The sequence below is a fragment of the Gaeumannomyces tritici genome, assembly GCF_000145635.1.
Source record: "Gaeumannomyces tritici R3-111a-1 unplaced genomic scaffold supercont2.13, whole genome shotgun sequence".
Taxonomy (NCBI): domain Eukaryota; kingdom Fungi; phylum Ascomycota; class Sordariomycetes; order Magnaporthales; family Magnaporthaceae; genus Gaeumannomyces; species Gaeumannomyces tritici.
Window position 1 is genome coordinate 118,258 of NW_008804557.1, and position 20,421 is coordinate 138,678.

The 20,421-nt window shown below is 56.7% G+C and overlaps 9 protein-coding genes across 9 annotated transcripts; 4 read left to right on the forward strand and 5 right to left on the reverse strand.

Annotated features, from left to right (window-relative positions):
- Positions 1-211: 211 nt before the first annotated feature.
- GGTG_13427 (hypothetical protein) lies at positions 212-2,902 on the reverse strand (the record flags this gene model as incomplete). The annotated part of the gene is made up of 6 exons (XM_009231333.1): positions 212-1,022; positions 1,097-1,325; positions 1,390-1,499; positions 1,576-1,675; positions 1,749-2,708; positions 2,799-2,902. The coding sequence occupies 6 exons, from the start codon at positions 2,900-2,902 to the stop codon at positions 684-686; spliced, it is 1,842 nt and encodes a 613-aa protein (XP_009229597.1). The 3' UTR covers positions 212-683.
- Positions 2,903-3,086: 184 nt separating this feature from the next.
- Positions 3,087-3,686, forward strand: GGTG_13428 (hypothetical protein; the record flags this gene model as incomplete). Its single annotated transcript, XM_009231334.1, has 2 exons — positions 3,087-3,441; positions 3,515-3,686. The coding sequence occupies exons 1-2, from the start codon at positions 3,365-3,367 to the stop codon at positions 3,684-3,686; spliced, it is 249 nt and encodes an 82-aa protein (XP_009229598.1). The 5' UTR covers positions 3,087-3,364.
- Positions 3,687-4,078: 392 nt separating this feature from the next.
- On the forward strand, positions 4,079-6,121 carry GGTG_13429 (hypothetical protein; the record flags this gene model as incomplete). Its single annotated transcript, XM_009231335.1, has 3 exons — positions 4,079-5,225; positions 5,303-5,988; positions 6,084-6,121. The coding sequence occupies 2 exons, from the start codon at positions 4,079-4,081 to the stop codon at positions 5,920-5,922; spliced, it is 1,767 nt and encodes a 588-aa protein (XP_009229599.1). The 3' UTR covers positions 5,923-5,988; positions 6,084-6,121.
- A 111-nt stretch (positions 6,122-6,232) lies between these two features.
- On the reverse strand, positions 6,233-7,902 carry GGTG_13430 (hypothetical protein; the record flags this gene model as incomplete). Its single annotated transcript, XM_009231336.1, has 6 exons — positions 6,233-6,327; positions 6,390-6,811; positions 6,874-7,232; positions 7,310-7,461; positions 7,547-7,717; positions 7,803-7,902. 6 exons carry the CDS (start codon positions 7,900-7,902, stop codon positions 6,233-6,235), a joined length of 1,299 nt encoding a protein of 432 aa, XP_009229600.1.
- Positions 7,903-9,576: 1,674 nt separating this feature from the next.
- Positions 9,577-12,808, forward strand: GGTG_13431 (hypothetical protein; the record flags this gene model as incomplete). Its single annotated transcript, XM_009231337.1, has 4 exons — positions 9,577-10,513; positions 10,594-11,406; positions 11,469-11,694; positions 11,741-12,808. The coding sequence occupies 4 exons, from the start codon at positions 9,577-9,579 to the stop codon at positions 12,648-12,650; spliced, it is 2,886 nt and encodes a 961-aa protein (XP_009229601.1). The 3' UTR covers positions 12,651-12,808.
- Positions 12,809-13,164: 356 nt separating this feature from the next.
- Positions 13,165-14,069, reverse strand: GGTG_13432 (hypothetical protein; the record flags this gene model as incomplete). The annotated part of the gene is made up of 3 exons (XM_009231338.1): positions 13,165-13,173; positions 13,274-13,718; positions 13,819-14,069. The coding sequence occupies 3 exons, from the start codon at positions 14,067-14,069 to the stop codon at positions 13,165-13,167; spliced, it is 705 nt and encodes a 234-aa protein (XP_009229602.1).
- A 709-nt stretch (positions 14,070-14,778) lies between these two features.
- Positions 14,779-14,984, forward strand: GGTG_13433 (hypothetical protein; the record flags this gene model as incomplete). The annotated part of the gene is made up of 2 exons (XM_009231339.1): positions 14,779-14,794; positions 14,830-14,984. The coding sequence occupies 2 exons, from the start codon at positions 14,779-14,781 to the stop codon at positions 14,982-14,984; spliced, it is 171 nt and encodes a 56-aa protein (XP_009229603.1).
- Positions 14,985-17,540: 2,556 nt separating this feature from the next.
- Positions 17,541-19,026, reverse strand: GGTG_13434 (hypothetical protein; the record flags this gene model as incomplete). The annotated part of the gene is made up of 2 exons (XM_009231340.1): positions 17,541-18,315; positions 18,476-19,026. The coding sequence occupies 2 exons, from the start codon at positions 19,024-19,026 to the stop codon at positions 17,541-17,543; spliced, it is 1,326 nt and encodes a 441-aa protein (XP_009229604.1).
- Positions 19,027-19,032: 6 nt separating this feature from the next.
- Positions 19,033-19,689, reverse strand: GGTG_13435 (hypothetical protein; the record flags this gene model as incomplete). Its single annotated transcript, XM_009231341.1, has 2 exons — positions 19,033-19,157; positions 19,575-19,689. The coding sequence occupies 2 exons, from the start codon at positions 19,687-19,689 to the stop codon at positions 19,033-19,035; spliced, it is 240 nt and encodes a 79-aa protein (XP_009229605.1).
- Positions 19,690-20,421: the final 732 nt, after the last annotated feature.

A 20,421-nucleotide genomic window follows, 5' to 3' on the forward strand; every position in this document is an offset into this window, starting at 1 on the left:
AGGGAAAAAGTAAGAATGTAGGTCACGTCCCATTTGACGCCCTATCACCACGTGTCTGTACACGTGTTTTCAAATTTCAAAACGAGTCTGTCACGTGACACACGTAATTTCCGAGTGGTTTTTGGCAGCCCCTCTTTTCCCCTCGCGCGCCCGTCCTCTAAGAGCCTTTCGTTCCTCAAGGCACACACGTGAAAATTTTCGAGTGGTTTTGTTTCGGTCTTTTTGCCCGTCCTCCAAGAGCCTTTCGTTCCTCAAGGCACAAGCCCGCCAAGCAACCAACTTTTACAGTGGCGTACCTCATGAAATGTCGCTCAGCGCAACCGACTTCGACGTGTGCCTTTCCATTTACTGCTTTCTCATGCCACTTCTCTTTCTTCGCCTTCACCAATACATACAGCTGTAGGCATAGACTGTCCCATTCCCTCAGAACATATGCGCACCCTAATGATTCAACCCAAGAACAATTTGGCCGCACAACCCGTAAGGCAGCGCCACGCCAGGCATAGCAACCACCATCACCCTATCGGTCCGAATCACCCATCACCGCCTTGTCTTATGATACGATTGACCACTTTCTGAACAGTGTGTCACCGCTGCGTCGACCAACTGATCCGTCTGACTGCACATGACGCGCTCCGTACAAAATATCATGATGATCCGTCCTCATCGAGATAGTTACTGGCTCAGAGGAAGCGAACGGTGAAGCTCTTGGAGCCCTGCTTCCTGCCCTGGTAGTAGAGCGAAAGCTCGACCGAGGATCCAGAGGGGATCAACTCCAGTTCGAAGCAGAATCGCTTGAAACTCTCGTTTTGGGCATTGGTCCAGTCCGGAAGCTGGTCGAATGGCCTGTCGATCTTATAGTCGAGGACGCACAGCATCTCCATGTCCGAATGCTTGCGTGTCGGTGCGATCAGGTCGCTGCACTCGTACAGGCACTCCGACAAATTCTCCATCTCCGCGGGACTGGAAAAGGTGCGATAAAAGCTTCGCCGGACGGGCTCCTTGCTGGAGACATTATCGCCCTATATAAGTACATTAGTCAACGCCAGAAATGATAGCAGGAGAAGAGGAGATGATGTGTGGCATAATGACTTACCCTCTTGAGGTACCAGCTCATCTGGTTGTCGGCTTTGTACTTGAGCTCCCTCATGTCGAAGTACCGGTCCGCGGGCAAATGTTTCGACGGATCAAATGTCTCGGCAACCCGAATACCCACGTTGGCCCGAGAGATTGTCGACGTGATGAGGACAGGAGGAATGCCCACTGGCCGAGACTTATCTCCGACGAAGCCTCGGAAGACAGCACCGCGACAAATGGCGGTCCGGCTGTTTGTAGTAATATCACGTCAGCTCAGGCTCCTATGTTAGGTATTTGGCGCAGCTTTCGTACGGTTTGATGCCAGTGGCCTGCAATACAGCTACGCCTCTCTTCAAGTGCATAGCCTCGAGGTGCTCGTACAGATACGGGCTGGAGCCGAGTCCGCCGACGAGGATGAGACCCTTTGACAATACACCGCATTAGTTGCGTCCCTGAAAAAAAGGAAAAAGCATGTTCCAGGGCTATTCTTTTGCTTACAGTGACCTTGCCGCCCTTGTCCATGACTTCATTGATCTGCCTGTCTACCAGCTTGTCGATGCCGGCGAATGACTTGTCGAAGGTTGACTGGATCATGGTGCTATGTGAGATCAGATGTTAGGCTGTATTTCGGTATGCCGGGTTCCGTAATGTGCATTTTTTTTACCACTTACCAAGAAATATGCATGCAGCCATTTACGATAATTGGCTGCCTCGAGATGTCGGTCGTAACGATTGGCTGAGAGGCGGCGAAGGCTTCCGCAGGAATGCAGACGACAAATTCCTTGTGAGGGTTGCTTGCCTTGAACTGCGGTTTGATGCCATGTTCCCACTCGACGTTGAGAATCTGGCGGACTCCGCGCTTGCTGAGGGCATCCCAGCGACTCTCAAGGCGCTCCTTGCAGATGTTCTTGAATGCCTCGTCGATGAAGGCGCCGCCACAGAGGGCCCCTGTACCTTCGACATATTCGGACATGGCGATGGGACCCACCTTGTCGATCTTGTAGCTGATGAGGTCGACAGTGCCACCTCCTGCATCACAAATGACAAAGATGTCGTCCTTTTTGGGCTTCCGTCCCGGCTCGGTGAGGGTAGCCAGGGCCGCAGCTTCGGGCTCAGGGACGAAGGACATGGTGGTCAGTCCGGCAGAACGCTCGTCTAGAATGCCGGCCAGTCGGGCAGCCTCGTGCATGGACTGGCGAGCATAGGGCTTCCAAATGGCAGGCACGGTGATAACCACACGGAAGGCTAGAGACTTGACAACGATGTCGCCGAGATTTTTGGTGATGGTATCCAGAGTGTGGTTCCAGAGCAGGCGCAGATAGTCGGTAATCACCTCGACAGCGGTCTTACCGGTCTTTGCCAGGAACATGCGGCCCTTGGTCAGGACCTCGGAGTGGAGGAGCTCGTCAGTCATATCTCCGGGTTTCAGAAGCAAAAGCTTGAACCAGCGGACTGGATCGGCGTCTGCGGGAACCTCGAACCCCCAAGAGACCTCGCCACCGCCGCCATAGGCGATCTCGGTGGGAACCTTTCCCTCCTCCCGACCGTTTCCAGGCCAGGTGGTGATAATATTGACGCTGTTCTGGTCACTCTCGAACTCGTCCGAGGTAGCCCAGGCCACACCAGAGAACCTGCAACGGGAGAAGTCAGCAGGGCAAAGGAGAGGAAAAAGGGGACAGCAGGGCAGCACAGGCCACGCCGCGTAGCACCGTGAAACCTACGTGGTCCCGAAGTCGATTCCAATGACTAGAACGCCATCGTCATCATCGAGGATTGTGAAGGCCTCGTCGTCCGCCGAGGAGGAGCCGTCTTCCGCAAAAGCCATGCTGCAGGAAAGGCGATGGCGGTTTAATGCGGCTGGGAATTTAGAGACGCAAACGGCGCGTGATCAAACCAGTCCAAAATGCTCCAAAAGGCTGGAATACCCTGCTTTGGGTAGCGGTATTGACTGCGGTTTGGCGGCGTGTAGGTTAGATAAAAAAAATTGAGGAGGAAGGAGAAAAGTGGGAAGGATTGGGAGAATGGAGGAAAAGTGGGAAGGATTGGGAGAATGGAGGAAAAGAGGGCAGCAAACCTAAATAACGCAGTGGCTCTAGAAAACCTTGCTGGAATTCAAAAGAATAGACGATAAAGTAGGGAAGAAACCTAATAGAAAGGGGGGCTCTTTCTGCTCGCTGTGCCAGCGGAGGGTGGGCACGGCGCCCTCCAGCAGGACGGCGACGCGGAGATCCGGGGCATCGCCTGGTGTCATGGACGTCGATATGCTGCAGACAACCCCCCACCAGTAATGGAATGGTCCGGCCAGTCGTCGAAGATGGAGACGGTCGTGAACAACATTGTGAATGGATCGCAGGGTGATAAAAGGTAGGCAGGGCTGAGTATAGAAGCAAGAGTGCGGCTTCCCTTGTTTGCTGACCCGGAATTTTTAGCAAACCAGCGGCGAGATCCCATGTCGCGACGCCGGGAGACTCAATCACCAAGTGTTTCGTTTCATGCGTTTCCATCCGGAGATGGGATCGTCCATCAAGCAGGGACGGGGAGACGGTGAGCGCGAGGTGAGCTTAACGACGGGACGCAGTAACGGTAAGCAGATATCAACAACCATCTGATGTCGCGAACCAATCGCGCCACGCATGCCAAAGCGAAGCCCCTCTTGTTAGCCATGTGGCTAACAAATGGGTCAGATAACCTTTGCGAATCCGAAACCTAGGAGATGATCCCTTTCGGATGCGGGGAGGAAGGTCCTTTCTACCCTAAATCGGTCTTGTCTACTTCTTTATTCCAGCTGTGACGAGATCCATGTACACATAAATCTCGATATCACACCTACTGACCACCACCCTCCAGCAAGCATATCGCGAGCCAGCAAGCACGCAACAATAGAGCACGCTCTACCCAAGCCACCCACTCAAGATATTCTTCGATGGGGAAGAACGAAGGCACCAGCTCTGTGATGGCTGACGAGGGCCATGTGCCCTGCCAGTCTCGGGTCCGCTCCCCCATGTCACCATGTGCTACCCCGGAGGGCGAGAATATGCAGCAGAGCCACATGCGTCACCAAGGTCAACATCAACCCGGTCTCCACGAGCAGCACCGGGATCGGCACCAAAGACACCACCAGGCTCAGCGTGCCCAGCAGATCCAGGTTGAGCAGCAAAGTCCGGGCAAACAGCAGGCCCAGGCCGGCGAGCAGATCAAGGACGGCCAACAGACTCAGGATAATCACACGAACCCAGGACCCCAACCACACAATGTGCATCAGCAGCACCAAAGCTCTCAACAGAACCATGAGAATCTGGGTTCCCTGAGCTACACACCCCAAGGCGATAACCCTTCTTTCCCAATGTCCCCACCGGCAGCAGCGCCACCGGGCCTTGCCACAGCCGCAACACATTTTGAGGTCGTAGAGAAACTGAATACCTGTTGGAAGGAGCTGGAAGATCAGAGCAGAAAGATGCACGAGTACCTCCTCTCTGCTGCTTCTCATTACGGCAAGCTGGAGGAAGAGCTTGAGGAGGCGAAGAAGCGTCAGCGCGACGCTGAAAAGCAGGTTGAGGAGTCCAAAATCCAGCACGAGGAAGCCTGGAAGGCAGCAGCAGAGCAATTCCAACAGCAAGGAACCAAGCTTCAGCTCCATCAGGAGCGAGGAGACAGGGCGGAGTCCAAGGCCCAGCACCTCGAGGATTGCCTGCAAGCATCTAGCAAAGAGCTCGAGGCTGAGAGGGCTTTTCGAGTTCAGGCTGAGAAGCAAGTCGCTGAGAAGCACAAGTTCTGGAAGCAGGCAGCCAGCGAGCTCAGAAAGAAGACCATGGCTCGCCCAGCCCCCAGCCAGGTGACGGACGAGTACCTCGTCAACGAGATGCGGAAGCTCAGATACACCATTCGCAACTTTGCTGTCAGCTACTTTGAAGGCCCGCCGCGCGACATTGATCCCAATCAACTCAAAAAGACCGAGTGGCACGACAAAATTGCGGCCATCTTCCCCGAAGCTGATTGGATTCTGCAGTACATCATGTCCAATGAGAAGTGTCCTAGCATCGCACAGGCTCTCTTATGGGAAGTACTTCAGATCTGGGTGTTCGGCAGCTTCCGCTGGGCTGGGAAATTGGGAGAATCTCTCCAGGCCCTTAAGAGTAGCCTGGCACCCGGTAAAAAAGCGCTCAAGACATACAGTAGCTATAAGGACACAGCTAACAATTCCCTGTTCTGGGGAATATGCATCCAGATCCAGAAACCTCCTCAACGTCGGATTCGGTGAAGAAGTATTACAAGTGGCGAGCGGAGACCGCCAACCTGGTCCTTGCTTCGATGACCGGCATTGATGGACAGCCCATTCCCAACGAGGCGTTCGAGTCCTGGAAATTGGGTTGCATCGAGGGCATGCGCTACTTGATCAACCCGTTCCTTCGGAAATCAGACCACACCGACAAGAGCTATGTCGACGACCTCAGCCAGATACTTGACCAGGCCCTGGCGCTCGACAGGGAGATGAGCGTACAGGTCTCTCCGGTCGTGCTGTTCAAGCGAGACGTGAAGCCTCCCCTTCACTTCAAGCAGGATGAGATGGAGCTAGAACATGGGGAGACGCTTTCCACTGCCGACCAGCAAGTGTTTCTCGTTGTCTCGCCGGCAATGATGAGACGGGGAAATTCTTCCGGCGAGGACTTCGACCAGGAGAGGATTCTTCTACCCATGGAGATCTCCTGTAGCCCCGGCACCCAGTACAGGATGACGAGGGCCACAAACCCCTGGGACATGTTGAGATACCTGAAACCTCTCGTCTACCGCTCCTCAACTACATCCCAACCAAAAGGTGGTAACCGTAAACGCCGATGGGTCAGCTAGCCTGACGCTGTCTGGGATAGGTGCAAGCAGATGGACTGCCCATGTGATCTCTACTCTTGATTATAGGTATGTGTCAGTCGATTCCCCCTACTGATCCTCGATACCTTTGCTAACAAATGGGCCACTGGAAAATGCTTGGAGGCGCTGTCCCCCGGAGCCAGGCTGATTACATCAACCCCCATCCAGTTCTGTAGATAGGGTGCACCTCGTGTCGGACTTTCTGAGCATCAAAAGATTGTTGTGTGTATCTTGTCGCTGTAGCTCGCATTTTTTAATCCCACGCGCGTCGATGGACGTGATCCCTGCTCGTCTACCTCTTTCCAGCCAGCTCTGCGAACAGCCCGCACGCGGTGGTGCCTGCACCACCGTGATGGACAACGGCGGAGACGCGCTTGAAGAGCCACTCTGGGTGGAATTGGTTTATTCCTCTTTCCAATGCTGTACGTCCGAGGTGGGCATTTACATACCGTGAGGGCAGTCTCCCAGGTAGAAAACGTCGTCGGTACTCGGGTCGTCGCCTCCGAGCTTGCTCCAGCCACGCGAGATGATGACCCTAACGCCGAGGCGCCGGCACGCCTCGTGAATGGCCCTGGTCACGCGGGCGGGGTCGTCCAGCACGATGCTCCCGAAGCCCACGTAGACGGGCTCGGGCCCGCTCGCGAGGAACCGCGCCAGGTCCGGGGGCGGCTCGTAGGCCGGCTCGTCGCGCATGAAGAAGCCGCAAATGTCGACCGTGTCGCCCCAGTCGGTGGGCTTGGGGACAAGCGCGGGCGACCAGCAGTACGTGTGGGGGATCTTGGTGATGGCGACAATGTCCGGGCCGACGGCGGCGGCAAGCGGGTCGAGGCCCAGGTCTTTGACCCGCCAGTCGTTAATGACGTCTCCCAGCCTGGAGCAAGCGGTGATTTTAGTCGGCGCCCCAAGCTGAAGTTGGAGCAGACATAAACTTACCCCTGCCAGGTCATCAGGTCGACAACACCGTAGCTCAGGTAGTTGGACAAGCGCGGATTCACGTTGGCGGAGCGCACGTTGGCGAGAGGGTGCGAGAAGGCCCTGGTGGCGGTCCAGGGCATGGTGAACATCATGTGCAGCGGCACCCCGAGGGCCTCGGCGCAGTGCACGTGGGCAAAGCTGGGAGGGTTGGCGATGATGGCGTCGGCGACAAAGGGTGCGTGGGACACCTCGTCGGGCTCAACGCAGGACCGCCAGCAGCCCCGGAGCATCTCGCGCATCATTCTGCGCTTGCGGCCAATGTCGCCGCCGCGCAGGCTCTCCATAGAAGGGATCAAGCCGGGGTTTTTAACCATGTACTGCGGGGAGTGCATCACAGAAGGTCAGCGGGTTGAAGCCAGCGTCGCACGTGCATCGTGACCCCGCGCATGCTTACAGCCATGAGGTCCTCGGGGTCGCCGCCGATGGGATAGAACTCGAGACCCGACTTGTGCACAAAATCGGCAAAGGTGTCGTGGATAGCCAGCCGGACGCGGTGGCCGTATCGCTGGAGGGCGGTGCCCAATGCGATTAAAGGCTGTACATCGCCTGGTGACCGTCTAGGTTAGCATTTGCTGGTGCTCGGGAGACAAGCTCCCTGGGGACAAGCCCACGGAGCGGCCGACCTACATACCCCTGCTGCCGACGACCTGAACTACGATATTGAGTATGGGACACCGCCTGCCGCCGCCAGTGGACTCCTGGGGCGGCTGCGCATCTGTCCTAACAGCGGGGGGTGGCGGCAGGAGTCGCTCGAGCTCCTCGGGACTCGTTGAGGAGAAGTCAATATCGACACCACCGTGCTCTGATGTCGGCGCGTCAGCCTTGGGGGAACCTCGTGCAACGCATATTCCTTCTGGCCCGTCCGAGTGTTTGCAGAAATATCCTACCGTTCACGGCTGCGGCACTGGCCAGGACGGTGCCTGAGGAGTGCAATTGGTAGGGAGGGGGGGGCATCCCAGTCCACCTCGGCCTCGTGGCCGGCAGCATCGACATGGGTGTTTTCGCCTTTTTTCTCCATTGGGGGTTCTTTTTGGTTGTCTCTTGCAACGATGAAAAGCTTAGCTGCCCGCTTTGGATGGCGATGACAGTTTTTATGCTAACGACCAGTGATTATAGCCAGGGGCGACTAGCGAGTCGAACTTGGGCGAATCATCGGATGGGACTCGGATTATCGTTTGGTCGGTTAACTCCCTCTGAGTGGCTTGTTCCCTGCGCCGCGTCCTCGGATGGGACTCGGGTTCCTCGTTTAGTCGGTTAGCTCCAGGGTGGCAGGGTGATGCCTAGTCTGCGGCTGAGCTAGGCTGCAAACAGCTGCCGGCTTCCACGCTCCTTACTAGCGTCGCGTCCCGGCAAGTTCCTAGCCCCAGTGCTTGACTCTGGACAATGCGGGTATCTAATCGATGGTAGCTTGTCGGGATTGCCGGCCGCACGGCCTTAAGCCGATCAGAGTGTCACGGTAGGCCGACGGCCAATACGAGGTGATAACGATGAGAGTAGACGGTCTGCGGGGGTCAAGGTCCAACATTAATATAGGGGTAGATACGAATAACTTCAGCTTGTTCCGGCAATCTAGAAACTGCCTCCCACAAGCTGCCAAGTAACGTGGCCGAGCCTGAGCCACGGACCGGGTTCCCCGCTGTGATGGCGCGGCGTGCCTTGTTGGGCAGGCGCAGCCATGTCTCGCTTGCACCAAGGTACTAAGCCCAACGTGGGATACAAGTTAGGCACTTGTATCTTCTGTCCTTTTGGCCTAGTTGGATCGGGCTTAGCTAGAATTGCCAGAGCCATGACACCCGCGACGACTCCGAGGCCCTCGCGGGGAAGGCCTTGTTTGAACTGCGCACCGTCCTGGAGAAGGAGTGAGGGGTTAAACCCCTGGAATTACATAGACAAGAATAAGAAACTGCGGTTGTGTGTATGTAAAGCGGGGAGCGTCATGCTATCCATCGGCCACCCCCTCAACTACCTCAGGTATGGCGGTGTTTTGCATGCATACGGAACAGCACCTCGGCACGCGCTTGATCGCCGATGTCGAGAATCGTAATCGCACCGAACCCGAGCATGTGGTAGCTGGGCGGAGCCTCCGAACAGGCAAATGCAACAGTGAAATGCAGCCTCCACCTCGGCCCCACTAGTTTAGGGCCGGTACGGACCTTGACCAAGGCCTTTCTTCTACAGCAGTCGCAGAGTAGGTAGGCACTCCGCCCGCCCCGCGCCCAATTACTGGGTCATTGCATTTTGGGGCATTCTGGGGTTCGTCGTATGTATGAAGCAGCTGAGTGATATTCGGCATGATCTTTACCGATGAGAACAAAGGGGCTAGCGTGGCTGGGTAGAAAGGGGCAGATGGCGTGGCCAACAAAAGACGAAAACAGGATCCATGACAGCCCTGGATCCTCCAACGGAGCTTCACACAAGGCCGGGGCCATGAGGGAACGGACACATACCACCTCCACTGAGATGGACTTTTTTCGGCCACAACTCCCCATTCTGCAAAATAGGGGTGCCTGCGATCTGCCACTGGGCCACAAAGTGCCGCTTGGCCGGGCGGCGGGACCATATAAGAGGCCCTTCTGGCCTCCCGCCCTTGAAAGCAATGGCTCGACTCCATATCCTCCGGCATCTCGCAGCAGCTAGGTGGGACAGAGACCGACACGAGACATGTTTGCCAACACGAGAATCGCCCCCCTCGGTTGGGCGGCGGCCGCCATCTTAGGCCATCCTGCGTCAGCCTCGATCGACGACCAGGCGGGCTTGCACTTCAACGGCGGCACATTCGAAAAGCCGTCATCTCTCGTCCGCCCACGCTTCCGCTACTGGCTGCCCGACTCGAGCGTCAGCCCCGATGTGGTCAAGGCGGACATCACGGCGGCCGGCTCCATCGGCGCTGGCGGTATTGAGCTGCTCCCGTTCTTCCAGTACGGCGGCCGGATCGGCAACATGCCACCCGGCGCCGACTGGTCCATCTCAAACTTTGGGACGCCGCAGTTCGACGCCGTCTTCCGCGCTGCGCTCGAGGCGCACCAGGAGCACGGCATGGTCATGGACTTTGCCCTTGGGCCCAACCAGGGCCAGGGGGTGCCCGTGCGCGCCGACGACGAAGGCCTGCAGTGGGACCTGGTCCCTTTCACCGCGGCCGTTCCGCCCAACCGGTCCTTCCACGGCGTGGTTCCCGGCTGGGGAACTGGAGAGCTGGTGTCTGTTGTGTCTGCGGCTGTCGCGTCGCAGAAGTCCCTGTCGACGACCGCCTCGGACGAACTACAGCTGGTCAACGTCACATGGGATCAGTATATTCTGCGCCATGGCAGTCTGACCGAGAGGATCTCGTCTGTCGACAATACGACGGGAGAGGTCTCCTTGACGCTGGGCGCCGCCTCGAATTCGACAGGCTATCGTCTGTTTGCCTTCTACCAGAAGCTCACTTTGGAGCGGAACCTCGTTTTCAACGCGACCCAGGACAAGACCATATTCGACAATGGATCTTTCGTCGTCGATCATTTCGACGGTGCCGGCGCCCGTGTGGTGGCAAGGTTCTGGGAAGACCACATCCTCACGGACCCGACGACTAAGGAGCTGTTGACAAAGGTCGGCAATTACGGTACGCGCCTGTCCAACTCGATCCATATTTGCATGTTGTTGACTGATTCTTGCTAACGGACTTCGTCTTCGTTTCGATAGCATGGGAGGACAGCGTCGAGATCACGTCCAACATCTCGTGGTCCAAATCACTCTCCGCGCGCTTCCAGAAGGTCGCTGGATATCGCATTGAGCCATTCCTGCCCCTTTTAACGTTCAAGCAAAACAACTTCGCCTTGCAGGCCGCGACCCCAGGGCCGTTCGAATGCCTCCTCGACTCCCCGGACCAGGGCGCCGGCCACGTCAACGACTACCACAACACGTTGGCTGATGGGATAAAAGACTATCTCCAAACCCTCACAAACTGGACAAATGGCGTCCTGAAACTGCAGTTATCGGCGCAGCCAGGGTATAATTTGCCGGTCGACATGCTGGCCACGATCCCAATCGTGCAGGCGCCCGAATGCGAGAGTCTTGGCTTCGGAGACGACATCGACCTGTACCGCCACTTTACCGGCCCCGCGAACCTGGCCGGGAAGCGTGTCATTTCGAACGAGCTCGGTGCCGTCATAATGTCCGCCTACCGGTACCTCCTTTCGGAACTCCTGTTCTCGGCTAATCGGGGCTTCGCCGCTGGCATCAACCAGTACGTCATCCATGGGCAGGTGTATAGCGGAAACTACTACGCGACGACCTGGCCCGGCTACACCCCCTTTAGCTATCTCTTTTCCGAGCTCTACTCGGACAAGCAGCCGTACTGGGAAAACGGCCTCGCCGACGTGCTCGGCTATATGGGTAGGACGCAGCTGGTCCAGCAGTCTGGCGTTCCTCGGGTCGACGTGGCTGTGTACAGCAAGCAGTCAACTACGTCGCCGCTCGGGGTCGGGTATAAAGCGGCTGACCTACAGAAGAACGGTTGGTAGCCTTCGCTAATGGCCTTTTTTGTGCTCGGATGCTAATATTAATGGTAATTGCAGGGTGGACGTATACGTACGTATCGCCAGCCAATTTCGATCTTCCCCAAGCCACTGTCAATAATGGGGTGCTTGGGCCCAACGGGCCGGCGTGGAAGGCCATAGTGATTGAAAGCACCCGGAACCTGACCCTGAGCGCTGCTTCGAAGGTCAAGGAGTATGCCGGGGCCGGTCTGCCCGTCATTTTCAGCGGTGGCTCCCCCAGCTACTACCCCGAAAAGGACGGCGGGTCAAAGGGCGGAGTTTGCCAGCCAGCTCACGAAACTGATGTCAAGCACCAATGTCCACCAAGTCGCAGCCGGTGGCGTGGCCGAGCTTCTTTCCTCGCTTGGTCTCAGCCCCTGGGTCAAGGCCAGCAGCAACGGCACCTGGTACACGACATGGCGCGAGTCGGCAGCTGACGGCATCGACTATGCCTTCGTTCTCTCCGACTTGGCACCAGCGTCCGGGGAAATCGTTGTCGCGAGCACCAAGCGACCCTACTTCTTCGACGCCTGGACGGGCACGCGGAAGCCGGTTCTAACGCACCAGCAAGACGAAACGACCACCACGATCCCGCTCAGCATGGCGGGCAACCAGACGCTCATCATCGCCTTTTCTGACAAGCTGGAGTCCGAGGTTCCGGCCCCGTCGATGCACATCACCTCGGCCCCGCCCTCCGTCATCGGCGCAGACTTTGACAAAACGTCGGGCATCTCCCTGCGCGTCGTCGCGTCTGCGGCGCCAGGCAACGTTAGCCTTTCCGACGGGACTTCCCACGCCGTCCCCGCGATGGAGGCGCCCCCCGCCTTCGCCCTCACAAACTGGACCCTGGTGGCCGAGCTCTGGGAGGCGCCCCCCAACCTCTCCGACGCCAGCGCCATCGCCTCCAAGCGCAACACGACCCATGAGCTCCCCACGCTGGTCCCCTGGGCTGCCATCCCGGCCCTCGTAAACGCCTCCGGCCTCGGCTACTATTCGGTGCGTTTTTCATGGTCCCCCTCCAACGCCTCCGCCACGGGCGCATACCTTTCGCTCCCGGGCCCCATCCCCAACACGGCGCCCCAGCTACTCAACGCCGGGTCCCTCCCGGTGCCCGAGGTCCTGGTGGATCTCAAGGGGATACCGCTGCCGGGGCGGGTGGAGGCCGGGCTCGTTGGGGAGGTGAGGGTTATCCCATTTGTGGTGCAGAGGCTGGGCCTGTAGGGGCGGGCTTAGTGTTGAGATGACAAATGCCCCTGGTCAGTGACTTGGGACACGAGCCACAACAGACTTCCCTCATGTATAAAAGGCCATGGCCTTTCCCACCCTTCTGAGGGCACACTGCTAGACAAGCAAGAAATGCAAAAGACCTTAGATCATTGCGCTAGGTTTTTTTATGGCGCCGCCGCCCACCAAGTGGGCTCGACCCAATTGCCCATTTAGATGACGCGGTAGGGCTACGATAACTCGTTCGCCGATACCAATCACGCGGATGTCACCGTCACGGCACCTGGAGTCGACCCTAGCTGGGTCTTTCACACCGTCTTCGGCTAAAAGCCCGCACGTAACCTATTTTATACTCCCTTTATCCATTGCACTTAACTATTTGCTGGCCAACCGCATTATTACCACCCGCAGCGCCTACAACGCCCCGGCGTTTTTATACGCCCTACTGCCAATCGCCCGCTTACCAACAAGGAGCGCCGGAATGCGGCCCGAACTCCGTATGCCTTCGGGTTTAATTTTGCTAGCCGCCGGATAGCAACATGTAGCCTAATGTTTAGCTTAGGTAGCGCTAGCACGTCGTATGCCCTCTGAGAGGCAGGGACTGGTAAATCCCGACTTACCGAAGTTAAATATACTTCTCCTCTTCTCCGCTGCAAGGCCTCCGTCTCCTGCCGTAGCCTGGCCGCACGGTCGGCCTGTGATTCGGGATAAGGCTGCACGAATCGGTCGGCGGGCCCGTTGGTGTCGTAAATATATGCCGACAGACTCCACCTCCTGTGACCTGCGGAGTGGAATATCCCAAAAGCCTGCAAGTTGTTAAAAACGTCGTCCTTGTGCGGTGTTGGCGGAACGGTTAGCAGCCGGACGCGCTGGAAGTCCACAGGCTTGCAGTCGGCCGCATGAATCTTTCTCGAGGCGGCTTCGTTTGTCGTTTTCCCTCGTCCATTCCCGTCCCGGAGAACCGCTCTCATGCTGCTGGCGTTTTGGTCGTCATCCTGGTCGTCTTTCTCTTCAACGTATTGGCTTTCCGAAATCCGAAACCACATCCCGCATTGAGCAGTCTTGCTGTATCAGGCGCCGAAAGGTGTAAGTGGTATACCGGATATCACAAAAGGGAAAAAAGGGAAAAACCCTTACGATGCCCTGCAAAAAGAGGTTTACTTACCACTGGACAGTCCTCCCTTCCGTCGCCACTACTGTCGTGTGACACCGGGGGCATTGGCTTCCGGTTAACCCTTGCTTTGTAACCCTAAAAACCATGCTCATGTTGACCTTCATGCCCCGGCGGAGCCACTGTGCCAACGGCCGTGACCGGTCCAAATCCCTCCCGGAACAGTGATCCTCCAGTGCGTACTGCTTTTTCCGGACTTTCTCTTTGCCTTTCAGGTCCCGCTTTTCGAAATGCCTTTGCAGCATGTAGTCAGTCCTATGGTTAGCCATGATAAATGTTAGTACGATAAAACTCCTAAGCACGGTTTAAGTTCCTTAAAGGGCTACCTCACCTGCCATTCGAAAATCCAATCCAGAGGTAATTCTAGGACATTCCCCATCGCATCTTCTATATGCGCCGGAAGGCCCTTCGTCGGGTCCAGCCTTAAACTGATCAAAGCTATCAACCCAAACAACAACGCTGGTAGGCCAGTCATCCCTTGGACCAGCTGTTCCAAAAGCACCCTAATTACTCCAAGGGCTGCGCAGGCGCCCTGCAAGGACACCACAAGACTTCGCAAACGCTCTTGGGCCTGATCTTGCCGGAGGGATATTTCCCGGCCTGTATAATCGATGCGATCTAGTATCGCCGCCGTGTCCATTACAGCCAGCTGCCTCGCGGCGAGGCTAGACAGTAGCGATAGCTTGTCCGTCGTTTCGGAAAGTTTCCTTCGCAAACTCGTTAAATCTTTCTTTTCCCTGAAAGTGAACTCGATTTTTTTGTATGCGTCCTTGACTTTGTTGCCTAACCCTCCTTGGCTTAGGCATTCGCTGTACCTACCGATAGCCTTATCCAGCGTGGCTTGTATCAAACCACCGCATTCGTGAACGGCAGTTTCGATATCGCGCTCGAGGCATATTAGGCTCGCCGGAGCTTGGCTGCGCGGTTTGTACGTCGCGACGACCTAAGATTCGAATGCGGGCCCTGCCACGTTAGTAACACTGCAGAAATCGTTTAAAAAAGCAGTTTTTATGGTTACAAACATGCAGCAGAACCCGAGAAAAGCCGTCGAGCGCTTCACGGAGCTCGAGGTATTCGGCGGCGGCCCCTTTCAGGGCGCTTCCAAGCTCTACCGCGATCTGGCAGATGACAAGGATGTCGCCGACGCTACCAAACGTTAGGGCGGCGGACATGTCAATTCTCGCGAGGCCGCGGTCGTCGGGAGCCCAGGGGGCGATCAGCGGTGGATATTGCCTACCGCGCGGCAAAAAGCGGCGATGAGATGGAGAGGTCGGCTCGGTTAAAACGATTTGTGCTTCATACGAATTGGGCGGCAAGGCTCTTTTGAGCAGGCAGTGTGCTCCTGTGGCCACGTCACCTCGAGGGTCGTTACCAAGCAGCTCCGACTCCCTCACTGCATGCACACAGCCGCAACGGCCAGCCAATGGCAAGTCCTAACGGTTCGCCTCGGAGTTCGCCCTAGAATTTGGAAAAAAAAATAACACATACACAGCCACCTCGAGGCTTGTATTGTACCACTTGGAACCGGCACCTGTATTATCTCCGAGGGGTTGGAAAGGGAGCCTTAAAGTTTGGTTCTGTCCCACACGAGACAAAATTAATGTCGAGGTGGACACTTTTGGAGGCGAGTTTTACGAACCCAGGCCTCGCATGGAGGCGCCCACATGTCGGGGCGGCGGTGGAAAGCGTTTGTTGCGGTAAAAGCCTTTGTGGGCGGCTAATGTTCTATTTGCAACATTTCCTCGAAATTTTTTTCCTCGTGGCATTTTGGCTGCAGCCTGGAGGCTGTTCATTGTGAGTGTGATGGCGGGAAGTTCCATCCCCCCAGGGACCCTGGCGTTACAGTGTAACGTTTCCCATCGATAGCCAGAGCTCCCGCCAGCCCCGCTATAATGGCCGGCCAACATCCTCGGCTCCTCCCGCCCGGCATCGAAAATCTTGGGATTTATGTTTGGCTAACGCCAGCCCTTTAATCTTCTCCCACCCCACATTTTGTTTGTCGCCGTCTTTCATCCCTAATCCCGCTCGCAAACGCCAGTCCGAACGGGAACTCGACAGCTTCCATTTGGCCGCCAGCCAACTTCGCGCCCCGGAGAGAGGGGCATTGGATGCTGGGCGAGCTAGACTGAGCCATGCAGCTTCTCAGGGCAAGACGGCCTCAATATGCCCAACACCTCCGCTGCTTGTCCATTTTCGAATGGAATCGCTAACCATCTTATCTACTGGAACAAACAGGGCCCCTGCCATACGTTGCGCGCCCATCGCTGCTCCTCCATTGTGCTCCCTTTGACCGACCCGGCTAAAGTCGGATTCGACCACCGCCATGCTCGAGATTGCCACAAACTTGGCCACCGCGCTTTCTTCCGCCACCGGCGCCGCACACGACTCCTTTCGAGCCTTTCGATAACTGCGACGCTCCCTCTCGAACTGCCCTCATGTCCTTTCGGTCTGACTGTTGGCGTAGCGGACGTTCGTTGATCGGGAGGAGAACGGCCGCAGCGGGAGAGGCCCCGGCTTGGTGCAGCGGACGCAGCTCGCACCCATGCTCTCGTCAGTTCCCACTGGGTTTCCCGATCAGGCATGCAAAAAATAACAACAGGGAATGCCATCCGAGGCGGCGTCGACAAGTGCCGAGGCTAGACTGCCGCACGCAGCCCGTTGTTGTTCTTTTGGTTAAATCTCGCACTTTGCCATGATTCCGTGCTGGAGGCTGACAGGTCTCCGTTCTCAGGCAGGCAATGCATACATCTCGAATTTACAAACACTCCCCCGTTGCTGCTTGTTGCGGGGTTTGATGAAATGTGCGAGACAATTCGGTTGAGAATGGCTGGGAGTGGGACGTGCCCATAATTTACACCAGAAACTGCGTGCAGACGAGCAACCAAGGCCCTCATCCCTGTATCTCGAAAACATCGGACTGGCCTCGGTTATGACGGAAGCATCCGCATGTAGAGACGACATCACGTCGACTGCCCGTCGCTAGCCACTCGTAAAGTCATGCAAACACGGGGAAACTAGGAGTGAACGGCCGTCGGAAAGGGTCAATGAAAGAGAAGGGAGCGGGTGCCCCCCGCAAAAAGCGAGCTGGCGTCTTTTTGCAAGGTCGCTCCATGGCGGCGCATAGTCCGTCGGAGGGATGCCGTCGGTCGCAAACCGGCTGGCGATCTGGAAACAGAAAACCGGTTCGTTCTTCGCGGGGGAAACGTTGGTGGATCGGCGAGCAAGTTCATTCATCAGTGGGGCTCGAAGGGCAGGAGGGGGTGGGGCGCTAATCGAGAACTTTGACGACCGCAATGCGCTGTAATCGACGCGAGAAGTGGTGCCTTTCCAAACCATGGCTAGCTCCAATATTCCGAACTGATTTCGCATTTGTTGTCCAGGAGTTTTCGACGAGAGCAAGTCCTGGACCACCTACGCAAACGCTCCCTGCTCCTTATTGAAGTCGGGCAGTGTGGGGGATTGCCTCCTGACAGCTTTATGGATACCGTGCAAATACTTGTCGACAAATTCCCGGGCGCCTACGACGAGTGGGAAATGCAGGATTTGAAGCTCGTCTCGAAAACCCAAGCAAAGGTGATGAATAACAGCACTAATTTCCACCCATTACCTGACATGCAACACAGTGAAGCAGTGGCTACTGCATACTTGGTACATATGGCCGCTTTCGAAGCATCGCAGCGCACCAGGATAAGGCGTTCAGTCCAAAATGAGTGATATCACTTACGCCTCATAATTTCGGCCTGCAGCCTGGTTGGGCTCTCTCCAAGCCTGACCTCGCGCTCCGGTGGCTGAACCACGTCACCAAATATGCCCGTCTGTGTTTCTGAATCCTCAAGACTCACTCTATCCCCGCTGGGGACCCAGGGCACCTTGAGGCAGGCATCGATGGCGTCCCGATACTCCTGGGAGCAGTCTGGCATCGAGGACCGCGCCACTCGCCTCGCAACGAGCAATTCCGTGTTTGGCGTCAACGTGGCGCGGTCCTCGGGGGTGTAGAACTCCTCGATTGGGGTCCAGCGGTGGATCTCGATGAGCAGGATGCCGAGCCGTAAAATGCCCGCGTTGCCGTGGAAGCAGTTGAGGTCGGGCGGCTCGCCCATCGAAGGGAACTGATCGAACGAGACGCTCATGTAGGGGTGCCGTAGATCGACATCACTCTTCGTAGAAAAGAAATGCATGCGCTCCTTGCTCCACCGGTCGCTTAGCCAGGGACTCTCGTGCAGCTGGAGAACAGAGTAGGCCATAACTAGGGCAAGGCGGCGACGTTCTATCAGGAGCGGTTCCTTAGTATTCTTCAGCATCATGTCAAGAGAGACTTCGGGCTGCTGTTCCAGGTACTCGAGCTGCGACTGCCGCCAGTTCAGTCGCCAGAGCCGCTGGGTCCCCTCCGTGTCCTCGACAAGGAGCTGAAGCCCGTACTCGGGGGTGTACGCGTCTCGAATGACGTCGCAAATTTTCTGGAGCTCTGCCCGATGCTGAGAGGTTTTGATACTGCTCGTATTCTTGGGTCAGCAGGCGTTAAAGCCGCCGCGAGGCATATTTGTCGGTGTATCGAGGAGATGGTCCGGACAAGGGGGTGGATGAGGGCCTAGGCTAGCGGCGTATTGCAGAGTGAAAGGAGCTGGAAAAAAAAAACTTGGAAGGCACTCACCTCGCAGGCTTAATCATGACGGTTCCTTCCCGCCACCCCCAGATCTGACAGTTGGGCCGGGAGACCAGGAAGTCAAAGAATACTTCCGTCAGGTCGGTCTTCCGTTTCGGGCTAGTGCTGGTGCCAGCGCAGCTCGCAAGCGAAAAGCGAGCCTCGTGGCCTTCTCTGGAGCAGTCGCAGGACCAGGACTTCCGGATGGTGTCGAACAGCCTCTGGGAGAGAGTCCTGAGAAGAGACGACGGATGGACCGGAGCCGCGACAGTGGCCGTAGCCGCCTCCCCCCGGTCCGCTGCGACCGGGCTGGCGGATTCCACAACCATGTACACACGCTTGTTCCATGTCCTCAGGTTCTTGATGCACATCTTTCTGTCCTTGTCCTTCCTGAAGAAGCGAAGCCGCTCCAAGAGGTTGCTGGATAAGCCTCCGGCTTCCCGGGCTTCCTGAAGCCTTCTGAGCTTATAACGCATCGTGGCCTCGCCCATGTCGGAGCTGGAGAGATGGACGGTGTCATCCTTGACCAGGCGTGCAAGCAGCTCCATCACCTTGCCCATGACCCGCTAGAAGGCCTGGTAGTCGTCCTCGGCGGTAAAGAAATCGCGGAGCGCCTGCGCGACGTCTTCTGCTTCGCCCCATTTGTCCAGGTCTCTGCTATCGAGGACCTCCTTTTTTCGCTGCTCGGGAACTGTAATTAGAGCAAAAGGAATCAGTGTCAACTCAAAAACATATGCGCACCAAAAGCGAAAAGAGATAGGAAGAAAATGCAAGCGGGAATAATAGGCGTGCGGAAGTAGGCGTACGGCCGGGCAATCTCTTCACCACGGTTTCAATCCGTTTCCGGAGCTCGTACGTTTGCCACCAAAACTCCTCGTAAAACTCTTTCAACTCTTGATCCCACGGGCAAGCTGTACTGCGCCCAGGACGTCCAGATCCTGCCTCGGCTGTGGTCTCACTACAGCAGCCGAATGTCACCTGCCTGGCTTCACCTGCGCCAAAAAAGCGTCCTGCACAACGATATCAAGCCATCTAACATCCTGTTCAGCGAGCAACGTGGAGCTGTCCTCATCGACTTTGGCCTCGCCACTCTGGACGGGTAACTCACCTCCACGGGCGGCACGCCCTGGTATGTGCCCCGAGAGTACATGGATTATTTTCGCCGGGCAGCACCGGCCGACGTTTGGGCGCTCGGCGTGGCCGTGGTATTTCTTTTGGGCCATATGCCCCTGCCGGATAGCGAGCGGCAGGTCAAGTCTTGGCTCATCCGAGACATCGCGCAGCCCCGGCCCGATTCCCTCCTTCCGCCATCCCCAGCCCAGGCAAGGATGGTACAGTGGCTCGACATAGTAGAAGCGTCCAACGGCAGATATGCCATTGCCTTCGGTATCCACGCCTGGACTTGAGATGGACTCGTCGCGGGAAGAGACTGACAAAGCCTTTGCCGCGGTGGAAGCCGCCCTCGGAGTCCAGATCAACGACGGCGCAACACCGATTGATTCATTTCATTTTGAGGACCTCCTGACCAGGATCGCTGCGGCCGGCGTACTACCGCAGCGACAAAACAAAGCGGAAGGAAACGGCCCACGGCGGCTGCAGCCTCCTCAATCACTGCCCTTGCTCGACATTCCAAAAATTCTAATCACTGATGCGGAAGAAGCTTCAACTACGCAGCAACACGCACAACAGCAAATAGAGCAAAACAGGACGAGGCAGCAGGCGCAGGAGGTACAACCGGCCAGGTCTACCCACGTATATTTACCATGCAGCCCTTTTACAATCACCATGCCCACCTTCCGCCACGGCCCAATCCGTCTTTCCCGGTCCGACATTAACACTTTCGGAGTTAAAAGGCTGGGAAGCTACGAAACGCTAGACTGGGCCGCTTTTCAAAGGCCCACCCTTTCCGATGGTCCTGACGGCTTTCCTTCTGGCAATGTACACTTTACTCAAGG